The 27579-nt window shown below is 42.7% G+C and overlaps 1 protein-coding gene across 4 annotated transcripts in view; it reads left to right on the top strand.

Moving 5' to 3' along the window:
- Pafah1b2 (platelet-activating factor acetylhydrolase 1b, catalytic subunit 2) overlaps positions 1-26547 on the top strand; it is a 51884-nt gene extending 25337 nt beyond the window's left edge. Inside the window, exons 1-6 of one of the 4 annotated variants that reach the window (XM_087563569.1) lie at positions 6882-7206; positions 14711-14798; positions 17129-17218; positions 18061-18177; positions 20042-20164; positions 23904-26547. In XM_087563569.1, coding sequence (XP_087419695.1) covers positions 14718-14798; positions 17129-17218; positions 18061-18177; positions 20042-20164; positions 23904-24182 — 690 coding nt within the window. In that variant the 5' untranslated portion in view covers positions 6882-7206; positions 14711-14717 and the 3' untranslated portion in view covers positions 24183-26547. 4 annotated transcript variants of the gene reach the window in all.
- Positions 26548-27579: the final 1032 nt, after the last annotated feature.

Below are 27579 nucleotides of genomic sequence, written 5' to 3'. Positions count from 1 at the left end.
TAGCCACAGAGCTGTCTTCTGACCAGCAGCTTCCAAACAGCAGCACTGGTTTTCTCACCTACCTTGGATCTCTCTTTTTGAGATGTTCAAGATCAGGGAGTGAGCTCATGGCTGTTAATCAGTGAAGGAAATCAATGCTTTATCCTGGAAGCTGGGGCCGACCGTACAATCAGAAGCAGGACTCTGGCTGTCTAAGGGACTTATTCCCAGCTCCACCACTCCTGTCTCTCTTCTATCTAAGTCTCCCTGACCCACACCTCCCCAACCTAAACACTGGTTTTACTTTTTTATTGTTAATACTTTTAACTTTTGCAGTATTGTTAGAATCATATATAGTACACGACTTTCTTAGATTAGCTTCTTTTCATTTAATATCCATTACATTTTCTCTGTGCCTTTTTGAGAATTTTTGTTTTGCTTTGCTTTGCTTTGCTTTGCTTTGCTTTGCTTTGCTTTGTTTCAAGGGTTTCTTCTCTGTGTAGCCCTGGTTGTCCTAGAACTCTCTCTGTAGACCAGACTGGCCTTGAACTCAGAGATCCACCAGCTCTCCCTCCCAAGTGCTGGGGTTAAAGTTGGGTGCCAGCATGTCTAGTCCACTGCCATGTTGTTTTCAGGTTAATACAGCACATTTCTCTTTAGCATTCAATATCCACTGTATCGATGTACCACAGTTTGTTCATTCTCTGTGGAAGAACATTTGGGCAGGGAGGCTAAAGAGACTGCTTGGCAGGTAAGAACTCTTGCTGAGCAAACATGGGGTCTGGAGTCTTTGTCCTAACACACAAACATAAAGAGCCAGAGGTGACCACACATGGCTGCAAACCCAGTGCTATCAGGGGGCAGAGACAAGATGGTCACTGGGATCACACACACACACACACACACACACACACACACACACACACACACTACACACCCACACCACACCCATCTACATCATCCCCCACACCCACACACTCACACCCACATCCAATCAATACATTTTCAAAAAAGAACATGTTGATGACTTCTTAGTGTTGGCAGTTATGAGTAAAGCTGTTATAAACATCCATGTGCGTGTTTTTGTGTGTACATAAATTTAAAACTCATTTGCATAATTACAGAGGCAAGTGACTGTTTTCCACACAGTGATACTTCATTTTGTTTCTTGAAAAGTGACTAAATTGGTTTACATGTTCACCATCAAAGAATGGGAGTCCCGGCTGTTCCACAGCTTTCCCAGTCTTCCCAGTGTTCCCAGTCTGGGGTTTTGACCAAATAATAATTGTGCAGTGTTTGCCTATTATTCATTTACTTATTTAGTATTGAGGATTGAAGTTAGGACCTGGTACATGCTGGGTGAGTGCTCCATCACTGAATTATATCCCCAATTATCTTCCTTCCTGTCTTTCTCCCAGCTTTCCTCCCTTCCTGTTTCTTTCCTCTCCTCCCTCTGTTTCTCCCTCTCTCCCTTCCTTCCTTTTACCCCCTCCCTCTTCCCTTCCTTCCTTTCATTCTTCCTTTCCTCCCTCCCTCTTGCTTGTCCAGACTCCTATTACACTTGAACGTTCAAAGATGACCTTGAACTCCTGCTCCTCCTGCCCCTGTGTCCTGAGTGTGGGTTACAGGCATGCACAATTATGTCTGGTTGTATGGGTTAGGGTTTGAACCCAAGGCTTTATCCATACAATAGGCAAACACTCTACCAGCTGAGCTGCATCCCAGCTTTAATCTTTTGATGCTCCTGACTCAGCCCCCAGAGGAGCTTGATTTACCCAACACTAGGCCAGGCCTAATGCTGTTTGAGTTGCAATTTGCCAATGACATGTGTTTGCCTTGTGTATATCTCCTTGGGACAGTTCAGATTCTTTTGTTCAATTCTCAGTATGTAGCTCAAGCTGGCCTCAAACTCACGACCATCCTGCCTCACTCTAATTGCATACATGTGTGTGCACCACCAAGTCCACTCTTTTGCTTGTTTTTACAGTGAGAGTGTTTGCGTTTGTATTGTTTTGTATTTTTAAAATGTTGGGGCTGAGGCTAGTCCTTAGTTGCAGACTTTTACCTAGCTTGTATGGCACCCTAGGTTTGTTATCCAGTAACCCCCATAGACAGGCAAAGAGAGCTTTTTCCTGTGCTTATTTCTATCTTGCTTTTCATGCAAGAAATCTTCCCAAGTCTACCATTAGAGATGTAATCAATTCCTTCTTTGTAGCTATGTAATATTTCACAGTATGGTTGGTCTATTTCATTAAACATTTACTGTTAGTGGTTATTTTTGTAAAGATGTATTACTTATTTTAAATTTTATGTGTTATGGGTGTTTCACTTGAATGTACATTTGAGTACTTTAGTGCCAGCTGCCCTCAGAGACCAGAAGAGGGCATGGGATCCCTGGAACTGGAGTTATAGATAGTTGTGACCTGCCAAGTGGGTACTGGGAACAGAACTCAGATCCTCTGGAAGAGTAGCAAGTGTTCTTAAACCACTGAGCCATCTCTCTAGCTCCCCAGATTTACCTATTTTTTTAAAAAAATATATTTATTTATTATATATGAGTACACTGTAGCTGTCTTCAGACGCAACCAGAAGAGGGCATCGGATCTCATTACAGATGGTTGTGAGCCACCATGTAGTTGCTGGGATTCGAACTCAGGACCTCTGGAAGAGCAATCAGTGCTCTTAACCACTGAGCCATCTCTCCAACCCAAGATTTACCTATTTTTGTGTATGTGTATGTACAATTATGTGTGCACTACATGTATGCATGTGCATGCAGAACCCAGAAGAGAGCATCAGATTCTCCTGAAATTAGAGTTACAAATGAGTGTGAGTCCCTGCCTCAGCCTCCAGAGTAGCCGATTTGATTGTTCATTCATTTGTTTATTTTACATGAATGATGGAAATTGAACTCAGGTCATCTGGAAAAGCAGTACATGCTCTCTCTCCATCCTTCCATCCCTTCATCCCCTATTAGTGGTTATTCTTGCCATTTCCATGCCTCAGTTCTATCTGAACACAAGGGCATATCCATTTCCAAAGACAGGAGGCTTCAGGGGGTGGCTTGGAGTTCCAGAACTGGGATAAGCCTGAAGTTGAAGCCCAGCCCTTCATGTTCATGCTCATGTCCATGTGTCACCTGCTCTCTGCATCACAGGTTCTTCACTGTCCCCTCTGTAACCATACCGTAGATACCACCCATAGAGCTGGAAGAATTTCATATCCTGTATACAGAGAACAAAGGAGTCCTGCAGGTTCAAGGCCAGATTGTCCTACAGAGCAAGCTGTGAGCTAGCTATGGTTATGCAGTAAGACCCTGCGTCAAGAAGAGAAAGAGATAACAAAAGAATTGAATTTATTATATAAGGAGCAGAACATGGCACAAAATGGGTAATTGTCATCTCTTATTAACACAAGATAGATTTTTGTGGGGTTTTTTGGGGGGTGAGTGGGTGGGTGTTGCAGCATCTCTATAACCAAGACTAGCCAGAAATTCTTATGCAACCCACGCTGGCCTTGAACTGAAAACAGCTTTCCTGCTTTAGAGCCCCTAGTATTGGAATTACAGGTGTGGAATGGCCACAGCTGGTCTCTCAAATAGATTTTTTAAAAAGATTTATTTATTTATTATATATAAGTACACTGTAGCTGTCTTCAGATACACCAGAAGAGGGCATCGGATCTCTTTACAGATGGTTGTGAGCCACCATGTGGTTGCTGGGAACTGTACTCAGGACCTCTGGAAGAGCAGTCGGGTGCTCTTAACCGCTGAGCCATCTCTCCAGCCCTCAAATAGATTCTTAGCAATGTACTTGTTTAAAGGGTAGGTACATTAAAAAAATATATATATGTATATATTTCCTTGCTATATTATCCAGACTATTCTAATGAGCTAAAGTGATCCTCCTGGGGCTAGAGAGATGACTCAGTGGTTAAGAGCACTGGTTGTAGCTTGATGATGGTGGCACATGCCTTTAATCCCAGCATTGGGGATGCAGAGGCAGTTGGTTCTCTGTGAGTTCGAGGTCAGCCTGGTCTACAGAGGAGTTTCAGGACAGTCAAGGTTATACAGAAAGATCTTGTTTCAAAAACAAACAAACAAAAAAAGTGAACTGGTGGCTCTTCCAGAGGACACATGTCCTATTCCCAGCCAGAGTTCACATGACAGTCAGCTCCTATCTGTCTGTAACTCCAGTCCTAGGGGATCTGATGCCCTCCTCTGGCTTCTACAGGTACTATATGCACATGGTGTACAAACAGACAGATAGGCAGAACAATTATACACCTAAAATAAAGGTTAAAAATTAAAAATCAAGAAAGTGACCTTCCTGCCTTGGTCTCCACCAGGCCTAATCTTCAATGAAATTATATTCGAGGCTGTGGGCAAGGGAGGCACAGCACAAAGCCCTAGTCCTACCTGTCCTGCCACTGATTGTCAGCCTTGTGCACACTGCTCCAGTCATTGCATATCTGAAGAGACTACTTAAAATTCTATTTTATGGGGAAAGTATATGCTGTTTTAATCTTGTGTATACATGTGGTCTGTGTGGGTGCATTCATTTAAGTGTAGTTGCCCATAAAGGCCAGAAGAGGGTACTGGATCCTACGGAGCTGGAGTTATAGGGTGATGTAAGCCATGGGACATGGGGGCTAGGGAACCAACTTGGGTCCTCTGCAAGAGCAGTAGGTACGCTTAACCACTGAGCCATCTCTCCAGCCCCGGGATTTTCAAATATAGGATATCTCCCTGGGTTCAATCTGTATTACAACCAAAAATGAGGAGCCTTAAAGCTTGAAGAAAAATTGTATAGGGCTGGGAATGCCTAAGATGCATAAAACCCTGGACTGATCTTGAAGAACTGTGTGAGACCCAAGCGTGGTGGCACCCAGGAAGGAAGGAGTCAGGAAGGTCTTACGTGCATAGTGAATCGGAGGCTCTTGGGCTACATTTCCATCTTAGGAGCAAGCAACCAATTTAGGTTTCTCATGAATAGAAGACAGTATTAAAATGGGGGGGTGCGGGAGGATTCAGAATATTAGGGTGTCTTAGACATTCACTTAGGGTAAAACACCATGACTAAAAGCAAAGCGGAGAGGAAAGGAATTATTTCCCTTACAACTCTCAGATCACAGCCTGTCACAGACAGAAGTTAGGGTAGGACCTAGAGCCATAGAATGTTGTTGCTTACTGACTTACTCTGTGTGCTTTCTCATACAACTCAGGGCCACCTTCACAAAGTGGCACCACCCACACTGGGGTGGGCCCATCAATTATTAATCAAGAAATACCCCCCTAGGGGCTGGGGATTTAGCTCAGTGGTAGAGCGCTCACCTAGGAAGCGCAAGGCCCTGGGTTCGGTCCCCAGCTCCGAAAAAAAAGAACCAAAAAAAAAAAAAAAAAAAAAAAAAGAAATACCCCCCCTAGACTGCCTACATGACAATCTGATGAAGGCATTTTTTAATTTAAAGTTCCCTTGTCTCAAATAACATTGTCATTGTCAAAACAACCCAGACATAGGGTTTTATCATTGGAGACCAATTCAAGAGGGTTTTTTTTTTAAAACTGTATTAGTTTTTTGATTTTGTTTTTTGTTTTTGTTTTTGTTTTTTTTTTTTATGAGTACATTGTCGCTGTCTTCAGACACAGCAGAAGAGGGCATCAGATCTCATTACAGATGGTTGTGAGCCACCATGTGGTTGCTGGGACTTGAACTCAGGACCTCTGGAAGAGCAGTCGGTGCTCTTAACCGCTGAGCTCCAGCCCTCAAAAGGGTTTTTTTTTTGTCAATATATTTCTAAACAGTTTAAATAATCGTTTACATTCCCAAACATTCTCTTTAGAAAAACACTTAACACACACTTACTGAGCTCTTGCTAGTGTACCATATGTGTCTGGAATATCTGCAGAAGAGTTAAGGAGGTAAATGGGCAACGGCAAAGTCATCTTGAAAACATTATTTTGCTTTTGAGATAATACGAGCAGCACATAACAGTGATTTGAAATTTTATTTTATTATCTTGATAGTTTAGGCTCACGGGATTCAACACCATTCTCAATCAGTTTCAGAGTCTGGGAAAGCTCCGCAATTCACTATCATGGGTTTGAATGAATCCTATCCATTATTAAAGAGCCAGCCCTGGCACTGCTCCACCAAGTTTCCCTGCTAATGATGATGCAATCTCTTGCCCCTCCTTTTGGTGCCTGATCTGTCCTGCACTTATCCAGCCGTTAGATCTAATTTCAACATTGACTCTATGATCTCCTCTAAACTGGACGAATTTTTTTTTTTTTTTTTTGGTTCTTTTTTTCGGAGCTGGGGACCGAACCCAGGGCCTTGCGCTTCCTAGGTAAGCGCTCTACCACTGAGCTAAATCCCCAGCCCCAAACTGGACGAATTTTTAAGGTAAAGGCTGGGGGTTCTGTCATTCCCCCAGTGGTATTTATTACCTTAGAGGCGGTGAGCCACAATTTCAGATTTCATCATAGAAGTAGAAATTCTGCTGGTAAATGTAGGGGACTGTCTCTTTTAAGTTCGGACCTATTTCTCCCCATTTTCTGCAAACTGGTTTATCCCATCGGTGGAGGAAATCAGGTTGAGTGGCTGAGAAGGGAATGGCGTCAGCGTGAGGTCAAGCTACACTGTCCCTAAGCCGTCTCCGGATGGTTTCCATCATCCTATCAGGACAGGAAGGCAGTTACAAGAAAGATGGAGGCTCAAGTCAGGGAGAGAAAGAGTCGGTAACTTGACAGGGATGGTTGAAGACCTGTGAGCCAAGCAAAGAGCACGGACTGCGAGGGAAAGTGAGGTGCACCCGCCCGGCAGCTATCCCCGCAGCAAAAGGCGGGACTTCCGGAAGCCATTTGCCGGAGTGGCAGGGGGACCGGAAGTGGAGGCGCTGCTGGTTGGTGCTGGGGCCCGAGGAGGGGACGCGCGCCGGAACGCGGCCGTCGGGATCAAGCGAGCGACTGAAGCGTAACCAGCCGACGCCGCACCCGCTGAGGGCCCGTACGGACCCTCTGCCTCTGTGAGTGCATCCCGGGTGCCGCGGAACTGGGGCTTCGGCGTCGCGGGTGGGACACGCGGGCAAGACGGTATTGTGAGGCCCGGCTCCCCTCCCCCACGCCGCCCCTCCCCCGCCGCGCCCCGCGCCGTCGCCCGCAGGCCCTCCGGGGCCCCGCGCAGTCTCCACTGCCCTCCGGCGCCCCGGTCCCGCCCTGGCTGGCGGGTGAGCGGCCCGCGGGTCCCCTGGCCCGGCCTCCTACCTCAGCTGTTGCCTTTTTCCTCCATCCCCTGGGTGGGACCTCTAGGCCCAAGCCTGTGACTAGGTTGTGCTTTTTTTTTTTTTTTTTTTTCTTTTAACGGATCACGCTCTTTGCCCTTCTCGTCGAAAACTGTCTCCTTATTAGAAACTTCTCTGTCGCCTTCGCTATTGCCTCCCAAAGACCCGTGTTAGGGCTCTGGAAGGATTGTTAGAGGCTAGCCTTAAGAGTCACCCACTTTATTCAGCGTCGAGGCCGAGACGTTGGTGATTTGGCTGATGGCCTACCACCAGCTAGGTATATCTGTCAGTGGGTAGCTTTCTTGGAGGTGTGTTTCCCCTTCTCACCCCTTGTGCCCCATGTCCACTTAGCGGGTCAGACTGTGGTCTACAGGTTTGATTTACTCGTGGCAGAGTGACTCATTATCCTGCTTTCCGTAGCTCCCAGGCAGACGTTGCCTTTTCATCGTTTACATACGGATCTTAAGAAAACCCCAAGCTTTAAAAGTGTTGGCGTCCTGAAGAGCGTGGCTGTGGACAAAGGAAAGGGCACCAGGATGCTAAGAGCAGGTCCTAGAGTTGCTTTCTTTACAGCTTTAAGTTGGGTGGAGAGAATGGGCCAGAGGAAAAGGTGTGGAGAAAAGAGAAAATACACACTTCTCTTTGCCTTGGATGGGCCCTGTGTCTGCCCGTAGGTTCCTTCTCTGACTTTAAGTCATTGTTCTGACTTAAAGGTTGCCTCCTTGTGGGAGAGTAGGAGAGGGAATCATTGTGCATTAATTTGTTGGCATGGGCACTTGATAATAAATTAGGGATGTGCTGGATCCTAGGGGGTTGCCCACCAGAGACTTAGGCAGGGTATTCTGGACGATGCTTGTCTTCCTCTTCTGAACAACCCTGCCAGCTCTCTGAAGCAAAATGAAAAGCCTCAAACCTTAATGGAAGCATTCTAAATCTTTTCATTCTCATTCAAAGACCTCAGCAAGTTTCGTGATTCATGCACACAAAATCCAGCTGAGCTTGAGGAGTTGTAATTGTTTCGTTGGATCTGGCTTCCACACCACTAGTGTAGAGAGTCTGCTGTTGTGTGGTCGAGGTCTAAATTAGAGAAAATAGAACGTTTAGGGTTAGGATTGCCTCCTCTCCCTGGAGAATTTTAAAGGACAACAAAATTCCCTCTGCAAAATAGTTTTTCATGGAAGTGTACACAGCTGTCCACTTTCTCTCACCTCTCCCTTGCTAGTGTTTTCATACCAAGCCTGCTGTTGGCTGGGTAAAGAGATTATTGTGACTCAGTAAGGTGAGGTGGGAAGTGTTTTTTGTACTACTAGGGGTTAAACCCTGCCACTGGGAACTGGAGTTAGACAGGAGCTGTAATGTGGGTGCTGGGAATCAAACCTGGGACTGCTGGAAGAGCTGTCAGTGCTCTTTTTTTTTTTCTTTTTTTTTTTCCGGAGCTGGGGACCGAACCCAGGGCCTTGCGCTTCCTAGGCAAGCGCTCTACCACTGAGCTAAATCCCCAACCCCACTGTCAGTGCTCTTAACTGCTGGGCCAGTTCTCTCCAGCCCCTCCTCATTTTATACAGACTCACTCCTTTTGAGACAGGGTTTCTCTTTGTAGCCCCCACTGTGTTTGAATTCTCTGTGTAGACCAAGCTGTCCTTGAACTCAGGAATCCCCCTGCCTTCTAAGCGCTGAGACAAAGGTGTGCATCACTCTTCTGAGAGTGGCTGTGATAGGAGAAAGGTTCAAGAGTCCCTGTAACTTTTTTTTTTTAAGCTTCCAGAGGATACTCTTTGGATGATTCCTAATTCATTCTTTATTTTTAAAACTGTCTTTTTTAAAAAAGATTTTATTTTTTATTTGAGCTAGGATTAGCAGACACACTGTCACACCTGTCCTTTCCTTCCGTCCTTCCTTCTTTCCTTCTTTCTTTTTATTTTTTTTCCTTTTATTTTATTTTATTTTATTTTATTTTTGGTTCTTTTTTTCGGAGCTGGGGACCGAACCCAGGGCCTTGCGCTTCCTAGGTAAGCGCTCTACCACTGAGCTAAATCCCCAGCCCCTTTTTTTCCTTTTTTAAAAAACAAGAACGTTGGGAATTTCAATTTGAGTACCTCCACCCTCCCTAGTTTGTCTTACTTTACTGTAGGTTACTTGTGTGATGGTTTAGTAGCTAGTGAGTTCCAATTTTTTTTTTAATATTTATTTAATGCTCATGAATACACTGTTGCTGTCTTCAGACACACCAGAAGAGGGCAGGCATCAGATTCCATTACAGATGGTTGTGAGCCACCATGTGGTTTTGGGATTTGAACTCAGGACCTTGGGAAGAACAGTCAGTGCCCTTAACCGCTGACCCATCTCTCCAGCCCAAAATGTCTGTTTTTTAAAGTGTTATTTATTTTCACGTGTATGAATGTGTTTTCTTCATGTGTGTATGCATATCATGTGTATGCAAAGCCAACAGAGACAGAAGAAGGTTCTAGGCCACAGATGGGATGATTGTGGCTGAGTCCTGATCCTCTCTAGGAGCAGTTGATGCTCTCAACCACTGTCTCATTCTCCTGTCTCCCAAAATATTCTGCACTTACCATTTTATAATATGACGGATATGTGTGTGGGGTGTCTACACATGCCATAGAAAGCACAGTAAGCGAGTGTAAGTGTCAGGGGACAGCTTTGTGGAGTTAAGGGGATCATTAGACTAGTACAGCAAGTGCTTTACCCGAAGACAGGGGCGCCATCTCCACATGTTATTGTGAAGAACACCATAGTTTACATTATCTGACTTCTAAATAAATGCTTGCTTGCTTATTTTTTTTTTTTTAAGATTTATTTTATGTCTGTTGGTACATTGTTGCTGTCTTCAGACACACCAGAAGAGGTCATCAGATGTCATTACAGATGGTTATGAAACACCATGTGGTTGCTGGGAATTGAACTCAGGAACTCTAGAACAGTAGTAGTCAGTGCTCTTAACTGCTGAGCCATCTCTCCAGCCCTGTTTGTTTATTTGCTTGTTTGTTTGTTTGTTTTTCAAGGCCTGGTTTCTGTGTAGCCCTGGCTGTGTTGGTACTCAATCTGTAGACCAGTCTGGCCTTGAACTCACAGAGATCCTCCCTCTTCTGCCTCCAGTGCTGCATGGAATTAAAGGTGTGTGCCATTGCTATGATTTTTTTTCTTTTGTTTGTTTCTTCCTCTTCCTCCTCTTCCTCTTCCTCTTATTTTTTGGATACAGGGTTTCTGTGTACAACAGCCTTAGGTGTCCTGGTTCAGTAGACATGGCTGGCCTCAGGCTTGGAGAAATTAAAGGTGTGTGCTAACATACCTGGCTTGGCTAGACCTCTGGATTGTTTCTGGCCTGCCTACAAAGAAGGGACAATAGGGGGCTGGAGAGATGGTTCAGTGGTAAAGAGCACTGGCTGCTCTTCTAAAGGTCCCAAGTTCAATTCCCAGCTACCACATGTTAGCTCACAACCATTTATAGCGAGATATGGTGCTCTCTTCTCGCCTGCAGGCAGCAAGCATGCATGCAGGCAGAATGCTGTATACATAATAAATGGTAGATGAAGAAGAGACTGTAGGAGTTTATGGTTCAGCTTTCCATTTCTGGGTTTTAAAAATGTTGCCAAACTGTAGGCTCCTATGAAACAGTGGAGTTACTTTGTATTGTAAGATGTTTGATTTGGCGAAAGAGTATGGGATCCAAGTGTCTGGAGGCATAAAGAAATTTCACTCAGGTACTCTGCAATTCTATTCATGGTTAAAGGGACTATCAAGTTTAGGATACTTTATAATCTTCTCCTGGTTATAATTGCCTTTTAACTTTAGGCATGGGAATTTTGTTCCTCAGTTTCTTCTTCCAAGTCCTTTCATTTTGCCTGAACATATGACTGAGTGGAGTAGTATTGCACACGTGTGGTGTCAGCGTCTGGAAGGCAGAATAGGTGCTGCAGCGAGTCAGGACAGCCAGGGCTGCACAGGGAGACCCTCACACGGATGGAAGCGCTCCCTTTGCTTAGTGTGTGGAGGAATAATAAAATAAGTGAACAGGTCGGTCAACTAACTGTTATGGTCATGCAGTCTGTTTCTATATAAATAGCATTCTTTGTTCAAGAATAATAGGCTGAATGCCAGATAGATGACTCAGTGCTTTGCTGACCATCTGAGTTTGACTACAGGACCCCTGTGGTTCAGGAATAGAACTGACTTCCTTGAAGTGTTCATTGACCTCCACATACTGAATCTGCACTTGATTTTTAAAAAAAATTTAAAGTCAAGTTTTAAAAAGAGCCAAATGGTAGCATTCACCTATAATCCCAGCACTTGGGAGGCAGAGGCAGGCGAATCTTTGAGTTGAAGGCCAGCCTGATCTACAGAGTGAATTCCAGGACAACCAAGGCTACATATTGAAACCCTGTCTAAAAAAATAAACAATTTAAAAAGTAGTGGTCCTTGGAACAAGCTCACTATCCTACAAACAATAGTAATAAGATGAACATTTTTAATTCGGTGAAATCTGGAATGCCTTTCCTGCTTAACTGTTTTGCAGTAGAACAAATTCCTTAGATATCTTTGACCAGGTAGCCCTAGCTACTACCCTGGAACTTGCTATGCACACCAAGCTGTCCTTGAACTGACAGATCTGCCTATCTCTACCTCTTGACTTCTGGGACTAAAGGACACCTGACTAAATAGTTCCTAAAAAGTGTTCACTCTAAATTGTTTTAGATGTTTACCTGATGGATCAGTTCAGAAAAGTCATTTCTAAGTAAACATAAAGACCCAAGAATATGTTAGAGTTTTGAGAGTAAATTATGTTACCAGATGTGTAAGATGAATCTTAGGGGCTGGGGATTTAGCTCAGTGGTAGAGCGCTTACCTAGGATGAATCTTAGGAATTTAAGGGAAAACAAAAACCATATTTTTTTAATTCAAAGAATCAAAAATAGCTACAGTTGACCTTGAATTTCTGATCTTCCTGCTACTTTCTGAGTGCTAGGATTATGGGTATGTACCTAGTTTGATATGATTTTATATTGTGCTAGGAATTGAACCCAGGGCTTCAGGCATGGCTAGGCAAGCCGTGCTACCAACCAGACTTTATCCCTAACCCCTAGTTTTTTGTTTTTGTATGTGTGTGTTTGTTTCTGTGGGTGCACATATATGGTAAGAGCACTATATAGTTCATGTGGAGGTCAGACATCAAACTTTGGGTGTTCCTCAATTACTATTACCACCACTTCCCTTTTGAGACAGGGTCTCATTATGTAACTGTGGCCTACCTGGAGCTTGCTTTGTAGAGGTTTGTCCTCAAACTCAGAGATAGATCTGTCTCTGTCTCCCAAATTCTGGGTATAAAGGTGTGTGTCACCACAGCTTGAATGTTGTTACTTGCTTACCGTTTTTTACATCTTCATGAGCCCATATGTCTTTCATTAACCAGATGTTCCAGATTAGGCTAAATTGGCTGATCTGCTGTCCAGTTTGCTCCAGTGTCTGCCTGTCCTCACATCCCCAGAGCTAGGATTAGCAGACATACTGTCACACCTGGCCCGCCCTCCCTTCCTCCCTTCCTTTTATTTTCTTTCCTTTTTTTACAGACAAGAATGTTGGGGGTTGGAATTTGAGTACCTCCACCCTCCCCAATTTGTCTTACTAATACTTTACTGTAGGTTACTTGTGTGATGGTTTAGTAGCTAGTGAGTTTTAATTATTTTTTTTATATTTATTTAATGTACATGAGTACACTGTCGCTGTCTTCAGACACACCAGAAAAGGGCATCCGATTCCATTACAGATGGTTGTGAGCCACCATGTGGTTGCTGGGAATTGAACTCAGGACCTCTGGAAGAACAGTCAGTGCTCTTAACCTCTGAGCCATCTCTCCAGCTCTAATTATTGCTGTAGTCAGTTTTACTTAAAAAGACATCTCAATGTATGTCTGTGTTTTGTCTGAGTATGTGTCTGTATATCTTGTTCTCATTTCATGCCTAAGAAGGCAGAAATGAGTGTTGGACACTTAGGATTTCAAGTTAAAGATAACTGCTATGCGGGTCTGGAATTGAACCAGGGTCCTGTGAAAGAGCAGCCAGTGCTCTTAATCTCAGAACCTCTCTAGCCTCTGTTTTGTTTTTTAAGATAGGGTCTCTGTAAATAGCTTTTGGCTGTCCTATAATTCACTATGTAGACTGGCCTACACTTGAACTCACCTAGATCTACTTGCCTCTGCCTCCATAGTACTAAGATTAAAGGTGTGTGCCACAGTGCCTGGCTCTGGCTCTCTGTACTTTGTGTGTGTGTGTGTGTGTGTGTGTGTGTGTGTGTGTTATCAGAATGCAGTTTTAAGAGTTGGTTCTTCTCTCGTTCCACCAAGTGAATTCCAGAGATCCATCTCATGTTGCCAGGCTTTCTTTGAGCCCTTTGATTGGCCACTGTAGTCATTTGGTTTGTTTGCATGCCAATTGTATGCAGGTGCCTGTGGAAGCTAGCAGAAGGTATCGTCATACCTCTTGGAGTAGGAGTTACAGACAGTTATGAAGCACTCCCCTTGGGGGTTAAAATCCAAACTCAAGTCCTCTGCAATAACAGCAAGTGCCCTTACCCACAGAGCCAACTCTCCAGTTTCCTTGTAGTCAGTTTTAGTGTGTAGTTCTCGCACCCTAAAAGGCTGTAATGCAGATTTCATTGTTCTGTGTCTAACTTTTTAGGTAATTTGGTGCTTGCTAAACCTGTGATTGTGAAAACTTTAGGATGGGTATGTCAAAGTGTATATTTGGAGCAGAATTTGTACATTTTATCTTAGTCACAAGGCAGAGAAGTAATGGGATTAATGTTTTAGATGTGATGCTTTCATAAGTGATACGAAATGTCTAATGTTTCATGGTAATATATTTTGGAGACATAAGCACTCATTCTAGAATTCACCTCTGCTAAAAATCCATCCTACTTCGGTTCCTAGGCAAAATCCATAATAAAATAGATGTTTTTTATGGTTTGGGGTTGGGGGGGGGTGCTAACAAATAGGGGCTGGAAAGATGTCTCTGTGCTTAAGAATGCTGGCTGTCTTTCCAGAGGACCCAGTTCAGTTGCCATCATCCAGAATGGCGCCTAACGGTCTTCTGTAATTCCAGGTCCAGGTTACCCGTCCTCCGTCTTCTGGCTTCTGTTGGCACTACATGCACCTGATGCACAAATACCCATACATAAAGTAAAACTAAATCTTTTAAAACATAAGAGGTCAGGGCTAGTATCATATACCTTTAATCCCTGTACTGAGGAGGGAGGGACAGCCAGGTCTTGATGAGTTTGAGGCCAGCCTGATCTACACAGTAAGTTATAAGATAGCCAGACCTACATAGTAAGACCATGTCTCCAAAAAAAAAAAAAAAAAGTGCATAAAACCTGACAGTGTTTAGTTTCTTAATGTTCTTTTAATAAATGAAACATGACAGCCATTTCTCTTCAGGTGTAGAATGAGCCAAGGAGACTCAAACCCAGCAGCTATTCCACATGCAGCAGAAGATATTCAAGGAGATGACAGGTGGATGTCTCAGGTAAAGGGTAATAATACTTGAGGATTACTTAAATGGGCTGGATCACTTTGCTTGTGTCTGTGCACAGGCTAGCATGTGTTTGCATGCATGTGAGACCAGAGATTTGCTGTCTTCAGTCAATTGCTGTCACCTTACCTTTTGAAGAAGTGTCTGCTATGGATGCCTGAAGATACAAAAACTACCAAGAGTTGTGTTTTGTTTTGTCTGTATTTGGTGTTTTGATACAGGTTTCTCTGTGTGACCCTAGCTGTCTAGGATTGTTTTGTTTTATCATTGAGACAATAACTTCTGATATTCCTGTTTCTACCTCCCAAGTGATGAAATTACAGTCATAAAATGCCAGAGCTTGAACCCATTGCCTCATGGCATGCTAGTAGATTGAGATCCCCAACCCTGACCGTAGTGTTTAAGAACGTGAAATAACCTGTAGACCTATCCCTGAGACTAGATGGGAAAACTGTTGCCTGGCTATGCGATGGTGAGTTTGGGGCCAGCCTTCTCTATATTTAGTTTAGTTCCAGGACAGCCACAAGAACAAAAACGTAGTTTCTTAACAGGTATGATAGCACACGCTACCTAAACCTCAGTAGAGTGAGGCAGGAATACCAAGAGTTCAAGGCCAGCCTGGGCTACATAGTTAGAACCTGACTTAAGACAAAACGAAACAGCCACTAAGTAGTATGGCTGGATGTGAGTTTCAGAGATAGACTTTGGGTTCTAGCTGAGTTCTATTCTTAGAACTACAAAACCAACAAAACCACACTGATAAATAAATATTGTCTTAGTTGGGCATGTGGTTCATACCTCTAGTTCTGGTTATTTGGTAGACCAAGGCAGAAGGGTCACTCGAGGCCAGCAGTTTGAAGTTAGCTTAGGCAACTTCATTAAAAGAAGGGAGAGGGAGGGAACGTCTCAGACTTGCCACTGCTGGGTTACTTCTACTTATAAACTTGTATTAGACTGAAAAGGCCTGATCAGCTAAGAGTTTAACATTTGGACTACAGCTGTTTTCAAAGTATGTAATATATCTGAGGCTGTCGATGCTATCTCAAGAAGCTGAGAAGAAAAGAAAAAAGACTTAGGTCTTAAATAGATCCTAGTTTAAAGATAAATTTAGTACTTAACTCTTAGAGAATCCGAAAAGACTGAATATGGACTCAATGTTGGATGTTAGTGGGACTATTTTTTATTTTCTTGGTATGGTTTCATAAAAGAAGTCCTAACTTGTAAATGTTTGCTGAAATACTTAGGGCTAGAGCCCTGGGTACTGTGGGTCTGGAGAGATGGCTCAGCCGCTGAGAATATTTGCTACTTAATTATGAGGAGCAGAGTTCAGATTAGCACACAGTTGGGTAGTTCACAAAACACTTGAATCTTCAGCTTCAAGGTTAGGATGCCTTCTTGTGGCTCCCGCATTCACTCTCATAAACTCACATAAATGAGAGAGGGAAAAAAATAAGTTAGCACACACCTATCTTCCCAGCACACTAGGGAGAAAGACAGAATATAGAAGTTCAGGGCTAGCCTAGGGTAAAGATAATTTTAAAAAAAATAGCTCAATATATTTTTGACACACACATTTACTATAATACTAATGTATGTAGAGGCATGTGGATTTATTGAGTTTGAAACCCTTTTTTCTACATCTCGAGTTCTAGGCCAGTCAGGACCAACAGCAAAGGACCTGTTTCAGAAACAACAGCAAAGCCTTAAGTAATGTAACAAGTACATAGCTGTACAAAGAAAGAAGCATAGAGAATGTCCTAATTGGAGTTTGCATCAGTGTGGTTGCATAGGTCTGTGATTTCAGCACAGACACAGGGAGGAGGATTGCTGTGAGTTTTGAGGTCAGCCTGGTCTATGTAACAAGTTTCCGCCAGTGAGATCCTGTCTTGAAAGGTTTTTTGGGGGAGGGGGGGTGTTATATATATCTGTATCTATGTCTGTCTGTCAGTGGGCAATACTAAGGCATCTTGTTGGCCCCAAAAATGCTTTTTTCTTTCTTTTTTTAATAATATGAAACATTGTAGTGTTCCGGGTTTGTTAGAATTTTGAATATCTTGAACCTAAACCTAATAGAATGATCAGTATGATACAGGTAGAAATTAATTTGCATTCAACTACAGACAAAAGACTAAGCTGAAGCGTTAGGTGAACTGAAGAGGATGGGTTACTGTGCTTCTTTGTCTGGTTTACAGTACTGGGGATGGATCTCTGGGCCTTGCCCAGAAAGAATGTTTTGTAGTACCTGGTCAGACAGCTGCTCATTTTAGGCCAACAAATTGCAAAGGAAAGAAATACTAATTGCTTGTTCTTCTTTCTTTAAACAGCACAATAGGTTTGTTCTGGACTGCAAAGACAAAGAGCCGGACGTGCTGTTTGTGGGAGACTCCATGGTACAGTTGATGCAGCAGTACGAGGTAAAGTGGAGGGTGTCCTCGGCTCCTAACGCATGTCCACTGCTAACCTGTAGTCTTTGACTCTAAGCTGCCCTCATAGGCTGAGGATTCAGAGAAAGAGAGCCAAGTACATGGGAAGCAGATGTGCCCAGTGGGATGGTTGGTGTAGTCTGTTTGTAACAGAACTCTTTCTTGCTCACTTCAAGCAGCTTATTGTTTGCTGTATTAGCCTGGTGATGTCTGATTCTTAACATTGGTTTTGTCCTGCTCATGAGTCTCAGTAATTCATGTTTTTAACTTTCTAACGTAGTCTATATTTTTATAGTAGGTCTCCTCCCCCCCCCCTCTCTTTCTTTCTTTCTTTCTTGGGTTAGGTATTCTTCCAAAGGAAACTTTAAAAAGAAATGCAGCTTTATTTCTTTTTGGTTTATTCATTAAAAAAAATTAGTTGAATTCATGAGAAGTGTTTATTGAGCTGACAGCTTGATTTGATGACAGTGTTGATATCTGTTAGTGGACATTAGAATATGCTGAGCTGGTTTTCAGCTGAGACTCAGTACTACAGTAAGCAAGGCGGACTTTCCAGACGCCTTAAGTGACTGACATGCTGTTGTCAGTGCTAACTAAAGAATGTGGAAGATTAGCTGGGAATGGTGGCACAAACCTTTAATCCCAGCATTCGAGAAGCAGAGGCAGGCAAATTTCTGAGTTTGAGGGCTAGCCTGTTCTACAAAGTGAGTTCTAGGATAGTCAGGGCTATGCAGAAAAACTTAGTTTTTGATTTATTAAATCACATTGCAATTGAATTTTTATTTCCAGTGGTTTGTTTGTTTGTTTAACTAAATCAAGTGTTTTATTTTTAGATATGGCGGGAGCTGTTTTCCCCACTTCATGCTCTTAATTTTGGAATTGGGGGAGACACAACACGACATGTTTTATGGAGACTAAAGAACGGAGAGCTGGAGAACATTAAGCCTAAGGTAATAAAGCTTACCTTAAAAGAGTATAACTCACCTCGAGTCTGTCAAGCACAGTTGTCTGAAGCAGTGAGAAGTTGCTTCTTTAAAGACCTGTGTCATGATCGCTCTTTGCCTCGTGCTTGGTTGTAGGAAACCTCATTGGTTGGGAACATACTGAGGCCTTACCGAGAACCCAATCTGTTTGCCTGGGTTGTATTGTGATTGTTAGGACTGTGTCCATTTGTAGGAGTAATTTGATACACAGCATGTGTGTAGTCTGGAACGTGGGCCTGGGCAGTGCAGTGGGGAGCAGGTCTATGATTCCTTTCAGGAAATGCTGAGATATAAACAAGTGTGCAGCCAAGTTCTCTGAGTTCTTCTGAAGACAGTTTGGGGCAGATATGAACAAACATCTGTAGTACCTTTCACATTATGATCACCTGCAGTTGGTGCACTGCATAGAATTCTTTCAACCCCTAAAGAGAAGGAAAACAAGAACCAAAGGAGAGTCACTAATGACAAATGCTTTCCCTGGGCATGGTGGCAGAGAAGACATTGTGAAACTCCCATCTAGTTCCATCCCAGGGCCTCCTTTCTTGAGTGCACTGTGTGTGTGCACTACAGGCTTTGCACTCCTGGGGTTGCTGCTACTGCAGTGTGCTTCCAACCACGGAAAAGTTTTACTGGGATAGGAAGCACTTTCTTAAATTCCTCTTTAAGATACTTGTTTGCCAGAAAGGTTTCATTCATATTTAATAGAGTTCATTGTTCTTTTCTGTGTACTTCATGGACTTTGTGAGATTAATTCTTTCTTGTTTCTCCCTGGTATAATTTTAGTACCTTTTAAAATTGTTTATATATATATGTGTGTGTGTGTATACATATATATACACACACACACATATACAGTGTGTGTGTATGTGTGTAGTATATAAGTACACCGTTGCTGTCAGACACACCAGAAGAAGGCATCAGATCCCATTACAGATGGTTGTGAGCCACGATGTGGTTGCTGGGATTTGAACTCAGGACCTCTGGAAGAGCAGTCAGTGCTCTTAACCACTGAGCCATCTCTCCAGCCCTTTTTTGTTTGTTTGTTTGCTTGCTTGTTTTTTTGTTTTTCAAGACAGGGTTTCTTTGGGCAGCCCTGGCTGTCCTGGAGATCTCTTTGTAGACCAGGCTGGCCTCAATCTTACCGAGATCCACCTGCCCCTACCTCTGGCTCTCAAGACCTGGGAATAAAGGCATGCATCACCACTGCCTGGCTAATTTTGGTACTTAAATATTAATTTACTCATGATTTTTTTGAAATATAATATTAGGCATAAGTCATTGTTTTTTGTTTTTTAAGAAATTTGATTGCATTTATTTCATGTGTATGCATGTATGTGCCACAGTGCATAGATGTAGAAGTCAGAGGGTACCTTGTAGGTTTTTTCTTTCTACTACATGGATTTGGATATTGAACTCTGGTAGACTTGGCCATAGGTGCTTTACCCCCTGAGCCATTGCACTTGTATTTTCATTTTCCCAGTTGAAGTTTACCAATATCATCTGAGGAGCCCATTTTTAATTGTTTTTTTAAGTTTTCATTACATTTTTACTTGTTTTGCTGTGTCTTCACATGCACATGTATGAGTGAACATACTGTGTGACACTGTAGAGGCCAGGAGACACTTGTGGGAGTTGGTTCCTTTCTTCCACCGTGTGGGTCCAAGGGGTTGAACTTATGTCTTTATGCTTTGTGACAAATGTCCTTACTGTTGAGCCATCTCACCTGTCCCCATTTCTCTGACTTTTTTTAAATATGCTTTTCATTTAAATGTTTTGATAGTCCTTTACTCCTTGGTCTTTACCTTCTCTCTCTTTTCCTTCTTCATTGTAGGTCATTGTTGTCTGGGTAGGAACAAACAACCATGAAAATACAGCAGAAGAAGTAGCAGGTGGAATTGAGGCTATCGTACAGCTTATAAACACGAGGCAGCCACAGGCCAAGATCATTGTACTGGTGAGTAGTCTTTCTAGGTAGAGAGTTGTGTCTTTAGATGCACTCAGAAATCTTTTAAAACTGTTGTCAGTCATCAAAACGGAGTCTTTCAGTGACGGCTGTTTCTGATAGTTGTTTGTAAATGTGCTGGTTAGGAGGAATGTGTATACAGTTACTCGTAGTTTCATTTTATCTTGTAGATGCTAAAGAGTCAGATCTTGAGGTGTGTCTCTGTCCGTCTGTCTGTCTGAAGACAACCTATGAGTATCAGGTCTCAGTGGACAGACAGTGGTGGTGCATTTCTTTAATCCCAACACTCGGGAGGCAGAGGCAGGCAGTTTTCTTTGAGTTCTAGGCCAGCCTGGTGTATAGAGCAAGTTCCAGGACATCGAGGGAGGGCCACATAGAGAAGTCCTGTCTCCAACTCCATCCCTATAGCCAGTGGAAAGAAAGAAAAATTAGTTCTCTTTTACCACTGTGTAGATGCCAGTGATCAAACTTCGGTCATCAGGCTTGGTGACAGCTTTTGCTGCTGAGTCATCTTGCCAGCTTCAGATCTTTGTTTTTCTTTCATGGCATTTAATTTGTTGATGAAGCTGTTGCGTTATGTGCCTTATTCTAGACTGGTGTGTTGTGACTGAGAAGAAGCTTTGAAGAAACTTGTTAGGAAATGTTGTTGTATGAATGGTACAGGATAAATCCTCTGTAAATATTCTTGATTTTAAAGTGGATATTAAGGAGCTGTGAGCATGGATATTAAGGAGCTGAAGGTTTATAATTCAGTGGTAGAATATTTGCATAGTATGTGTATGACCTTAGATTTAATCCTCAACACCTTAAAAAATGAACCAAATTTAATAGAGATATTGATTATGGTCTTACTAATGCTGAAACATGAAACACTACAAGTGACAAATCTGATAGGGAAATGCTTATTCCTGACTTAGCTGATCCATAAGCTTCCAGGAATTCTTCTGTCTCTGCCTCCCATCTCAGAATAGGAATGCTGGGACTGCAGCTGACCCTGCTGTTCCTGGCTTTTCATGGATTCTGGGCAACCTGAGTACTTGTTCATGGGCAGTGAGTACTTTACCATTGAGCAATCTCTGTGGCCAGGAATTTAATGTCTTACTTTAGAAACAATTAAAAATCAAAGGGATAGGAGAATCAAACAGCATTCCTTAGTACTTTTATTAAGGGAAAATACATAAACTTTTTCATAATTAGTTAAATGTTTGTATGTGCTGTATAAACCTGCCAAGGCATGTGTAAGGAGGTCAGAGGACAACTTAAGGGAGTTAGCTTTTCTTCTACCACATGGTTTCTGGGGACGGAAGCTTGATCATCAGGTTTATGGGCAATGTCATTTCCCATTGAGCTATCTCAGTGGCTTTATTTTCTTCTCATTCTTGTTTCTAAATCTCAGTAGACATGTTACCCTGATGATGAGAATACCCATTCTGCCATTCTGTATGACGTGAGACCTGGAACAAAGTCTGTGATCATTGCAGTTGGTCATCTTCCCTAGTCCTCCTGTCCCAGCCAGGCTTTGCTGTGTTAACTTTTTTAGTGTGTGACATACTAGGTGCAGAGCCCTCAACCTTTGTTTTCCTTTCCTTTTCTTTCTTTCTGTTTTTTTCTTTTTGAGACAGGGTCTTCTGTGGCCAGAGCTGGCATCAGACTCTATATGTAGCGGAAGGTGACATTAACCCCTACTGTGAGGAATACAGACATGTGTAATCACTCAGTCCCCCCTCAGTTTACATTTAACAGTAATAAGCTTGGTTTTAGGACTGAGTTCATCATTTTAAATGTTTAAGGTATGGAGAGAGATCAACCAGTGTAACAAACGGAGACTTTTCTGTGGCTTTTGGAGAAGTATAAAATCACAAGCAAATTGGCAACCAAAGCCCCAATATATTACTGAAAAAACTAGGGTAGACATGTACAAGAATATGCTTTGAATATATGTTTGTTTTTTGAAAAGTGTAACGATTGGCCCTGGAGCTCACGGTGGAATTTTTTTTTTTTTTAAAGATTTATTTATTATATATGAGTACACTGTAGCTGTCTTCAGACACACCAGAAGAGGTCATCAGATCCCATTACAGATGGTTGTGAACCACCATGTGGTTGCTGGGAATTGAACTCTGGACCTCTGGAAGAGCAGCTAGTGCTCTTAACCAGCCCCCATGGTGGAACTCTTACTTTGCATTCATGAGGCCCTAGGATCATTCCCCAGTACTACCAAAATAAGTGAGGAAAGATTAAGTACCTACAATAAATCTGTCCTTGAAAGGAAACATCTTACAAACCCTGTAGGAGAAATTAGGGACGCAATATTAAGTTGCCTTTTGTGCCATCACTAGGTATCAGCCAGCTACAAGGATGACAGTGTCTGGCAGATAGGCATATATAATTGAATGGATAGTTCACCACTCTTTACTTTTTTTTTTTTTTTTTTTTTTTTTGGTTCTTTTTTTTCGGAGCTGGGGACCGAACCCAGGGCCTTGCGCTTCCTAGGCAAGCGCTCTACCACTGAGCTAAATCCCCAACCCCAGTTCACCACTCTTAATAGGATTGGAAGAGTTAAAAGGTGTGTGGAACCAGTTATCTGTTGAAGACTACTTTTAGTTTTCATTGATAAAATCTTTTTTTTTTTTTTTTTTGGTTCTTTTTTTTCCAGAGCTGGGGACCGAACCCAGGGCCTTGCGCTTCCTAGGCAAGCGCTCTACCACTGAGCTAAATCCCCAACCCCTCATTGATAAAATCTTGCTCTAGACGTGTGATATTTCTCATTACCATAGTAAAAAGACAGATATCTTGATTTGTCTGAAAATTGTATTAGATCACTAATATATACAAGTTAAAATTAATTTAGAATACATTTATCTTACCAGGTGTGTAATTTATTCATTTAATTCATTCATGTGTTTGATTAAGACAGCTTTGCAGCTGTGATTTTATCCTCCCAAGGCCCCCCTCCCCTCTTTGAGATGGGGTTTCTCTGTGTAGCCCTGGCTGTCCTGGAACTCGCTCTGTAGATCAGTGTGTCCTCGATCTTACAAGAGTTCACTGCCTCTGAAGTGCTGGGATTATAGGCATGTGCTACCGATGCTTCCAAGTCTCTCTCTGTAACGTATTAGAGTGCAGCTTTCTCTGGCATTGACAGGTGTATCTAAGCTATATTCTCCTGACAAGGCATATGGAAAAAGAATGAAAGGACATACTGGTTTTGGGAGGACCAGTGGGAGATATTTTAGTAATTGGGATGAAAGGCAGTAAGTTACTGAGCACAAAGTGCATGTGTTGTAGTATCATGGTGAAGAAGATGATGAAGGCTGTGGATGTGGCTCAGTTGATAGAGTACTTGCTTGGGTTCCATCTCCAGTACCACACAAACCAGATGTGATGATACATACCTATAATCCTTAGCGTGAGTGAGTTTGAGCCAGCCTAGGATTCATGAGACCTTGTCTCAGAAAACAAAGGCTGATCAGAGGAATATTTAGAATATAAATATTTAATAATCCTGTAATAAATATGAAGTGTGAGATGAGAGACCTGGGATGTTGGCGTAATAGTTGATATAAACTATGGACAGGGGCGAGACCTCAGGAGCATTTGGTCTGTAGGCGGAAGTTCAGTGGAATTCAGAAGCTCTAAAAAAGGTCTTGACTAAAGTGATACTGGAAGTCATAAGTAAATAAAGAAAAACAAACAACCCTCTCTGTTAATGCTCTTCTATGCTCTACCCCAGGGTCTGTTACCTCGAGGTGAGAAGCCCAACCCTTTAAGACAAAAGAATGCCAAGGTGAACCAGCTTCTCAAGGTTTCCCTGCTGAAGCTTGCCAATGTGCAGCTCCTGGATATAGATGGGGGCTTCGTGCACTCGGACGGTGCCATCTCCTGCCACGACATGTTTGATTTTCTTCATCTCACAGGAGGGGGCTATGCAAAGATCTGCAAACCCCTCCATGAACTGATCATGCAGTTGCTGGAGGAAACACCAGAGGAGAAGCAGACCACCATTGCTTGACTGGCCCATCAGTGTTAACAGCATCCCAGCTTCCTCAGATCAGTTAGACCACTGGCACTACAGAATCCTTTCTTAAGGCACTTTGCATTGTACAATGTTCCTGGATGCTTGTATGTTTGAAGGGGAGGAGGGATTTAAATTGGTCCTGTATATAAAGGTTTGTTTGAAGAGAGGAGAAAAATTAGCCAAGGAAGATTCATTTGAAACCAGAAGGGGACTTTTTAGTTGTTTATGTCACACTTGTAGAATTATCACTGTTTTTCCTAGGACAACATCAAGCAAGAGTACAATATGAAGATTCTTTTCTTGGCCCTTTTTTCTATGGATTATGTCATGTGTGATAATTATCACAGCTACTTGGCTTTAAACTTATTTTTGGTCCAGTTTTAAGGTTCATGAGTTAGTATGTTGTGTTGTGTTGTTTGATTCATGTATGCTCGGTATTTTTATTAACATATAGCATCAGATTAAACATGCTTGTCACTCCAGTATGCGAGATGCTATAGTTACAAGTGAGTTTGTTCCTCTCAGTCTTAAGCAGTGGGAACAAGGTCTGGGGACTGGGATAGAGTTCTTACTGCTGCTGAATATCATGTCTGTAATAGACCCGTGCATGCAGCCTTTCCGCTTCCCCTTCATCTCTTCACAGGTGGGTTATTTACACCGCAAACTTTTAACTCATTTTTGATCTAGGACTTGCACTGCCGTCAGGACGATCTTACTAATGTATAACTCACTCTGTGGTGTTCTGTGATGTAGGGTCTGTGTAATGTTAATCATCCAGAGTTCTGCTTGTCATCATACCCCCAACCTGTTGTTTTCCTTTGTTTTGTAGGAGGTGGGGGTGGTGTCAAAATTGTTTCCCATTCCATAATGCCTGATGTTATTTCAAGTTTTATATTATTTTAAGGTGTATATGTTTGTTTTCGTTTTATATATATTATATATAAATAGATATATTTTACAGTACTGGAATCAAACCCGGGGCTTAGCACATACTAAGCAAGTGCTCTGCCGCTGAGGTAATCCCTAGACATGCTTGTTTATTTGCTTGTTTGTTTGGTTGGTTTTTTTATTGGTTTAATTCTTAAATTCTATCAGTAAAAAAATGTTTTTCCACGGGAAACAGTGAAACTGCTCTCACAATAGATGTGCTCTCTATGTCTTTTTTTTTCCCCCCTTTTGTTTTTCTTTTTTGAGGCAGGGTTTCTCTGTATAGTCCTGGCTATCCTGAAGCTCTGTAGGCCAGGCTGGCCTTGAACTCAGAGATCAATTGCCTCTGCTTCCCAAGCGCTGAAATTAAAGGCGTGTTCCCACCACACCTGGCTTTAGATGTGCTATCTTTAGTCTACTATTTTAGTAAAGATTAAACTAGGTTCCTTTTGTTGGTCTATGAGTCTCACAGTATAGCTCTGCCTGGCCTGGAGTTTGCTTGTAGACCAGGTTAGTGTTGAACTCACAGAGACCTGCCTGCCTCTGCCTCCTGAGGACTGAGAGTAAAGGCGGGCACCACCATGGAGATGGCTCACTGATCATTTAAGGTTCCTTATATAATTTAGTGTCTTGGTCGAGATTTCAAGAGAGCTCCTTACATTCCGTCTGGTTTGCTTGAGCTATGCAAACTGCCACTTGAGAAAATAATACATTATTGGTTGTCCATAAACGATCTACAAACATTTTAAACTGGACCAGGTTGGGGACTGAGGTAACTCATTGAATGTGCTCTACAATGCTTTTGCTCAATGGTCACATTCAGTAGCTCTGTGATCTAGGCTTTCTGTTCCTCTTCCAGAGCAGCCGACAGGGCTGTTAGAGGAACTCTTGGTTTGTGCTGAGACCCACCTGACGGAGAAAGATAGAAGTTGAAGTGTTTTTTCCCTGGTGAGCATCTGTGTAGAATTTAACACATATCGTCATGAATGTATCATGTCTTCATTAGCAACAGGAAAATACACATGGTCTTTACTAATATTGTCTACCACAGTGAAATTCCCTTTTATTTTTTTAGTAGCCTAAGTTCTTGAGTTTTTCAAGACATTGTTTTCTGAACTGAGTATAATTTTAGGAAGGGAGAGTTAATTAAGCCAGAATTTTGGGTGTAAAAAGAACATTTTGACCCAGGTGTTCCTGTGATCCTCAGAGAGTAGGAATATGGTCCAAATGAGTCCATTAGGTCACTCCTGCAGCATGCGCTTGTAGTTTCTCTTGACCAAGGATGAACTAGTCCTGTGAGCTGGCCTTCAGCTCCTGCACATGTGGTTAAACCTCAGATGTTACTACGTTTTATACCTGCCAGAGCTCCTCAAGCAATAGCATTTGAGCCACTAGCCTTTTAAATAAAACTCTGTCCTATTGCTGACATGCAGATTCCGAGTCCACTGTCATTTCTTGCCAGGTTCATTTGTGCTGTTTTCGGGGGACAATGGTTGATCATTCTTTCTTTGGTTGACATCCCTGATTGCTTCAGTGACAGAACTGGTTAGTCTATGTGGTTTTTTAAGATGTGACGAGATCTACTTTGCTTTGGTTATGGGGCCAGGCAGTCAGCACAGGTGCTGCTTTGTTCCTTTTTTTTTTTTTTTTTTTTTTTTTTTTTTTTTGGTAGGTGGGTGGTTTTCTTAGCAGAGTCTATATGTGTGTACCCTGACTGCCTTTGAACTCCTGGTGATCCTCCTGTTTTGTCTCCCCAGTAGTGGAGATACCGGCCCATTCCACTATGCTTGACTTGTTAGGCTCCTTTCCCGACATTTTTCTTTTGAGACAGGGTCTCAGTGTAGTACAGTCTGGCTTAGCATGTGGCCGAGGGTGACCTTGAACTCAGTCCTGCTGCTGCTACCTTCCGAGTTCAGTACTAGAGCCATGTCTCTACTGTGGCGGGTTGGAGACGCCCTGCCAAATGGATGGTGTGTTGCAGGTGGCTTGGGTGCCCTGGCACTTTAGATTACCATTGGCAGCGCACTGCCACCATGTCAGGTCTGCTAGGACTGTTGAGGACTTCTGTCCAATCCTGATGTTTCTGTCCAAACCTTCTCCCAGTAAGTAAGTCTTGGCAGCTCATGCCTTGTTCTTCAGAATTCTAACTCACTGTTAAAAAAAGTCCCAATTTCTGTTTGCATTTTCAACCCGACCACTTAACTCTGCCTGAAACCTGTCTGTGCTAAGGTGTGTGAATATTGCCAGTTTTATATTTATTACAGTGATGAAGAAACGAGAAGTAGGAAAGGGAGCATGGCCAGCTCCTGACTCTGAGCAGTTTGTATGGGAACAGTGAGTGGGGGCTTGCCTGTGGTCTTCCCCTCCAGGACCACTGTAGCAGGCTGACTGCACCTCCCCAGGGGAGCTTGTTACCATGCTTTGGCAAAGGCTTCTTGACTAGAATCCATTCTGTTCAGTGCTC

The sequence above is a fragment of the Rattus norvegicus genome, chromosome 8 (assembly GCF_021556685.1).
Source record: "Rattus norvegicus strain SHRSP/BbbUtx chromosome 8, alternate assembly SHRSP_T2T, whole genome shotgun sequence".
Lineage (NCBI taxonomy): Eukaryota > Metazoa > Chordata > Mammalia > Rodentia > Muridae > Rattus > Rattus norvegicus.
The sequence above is the reverse complement of the archived record's forward strand: the minus strand, read 5'-3'. Positions and strand labels throughout refer to the sequence as shown.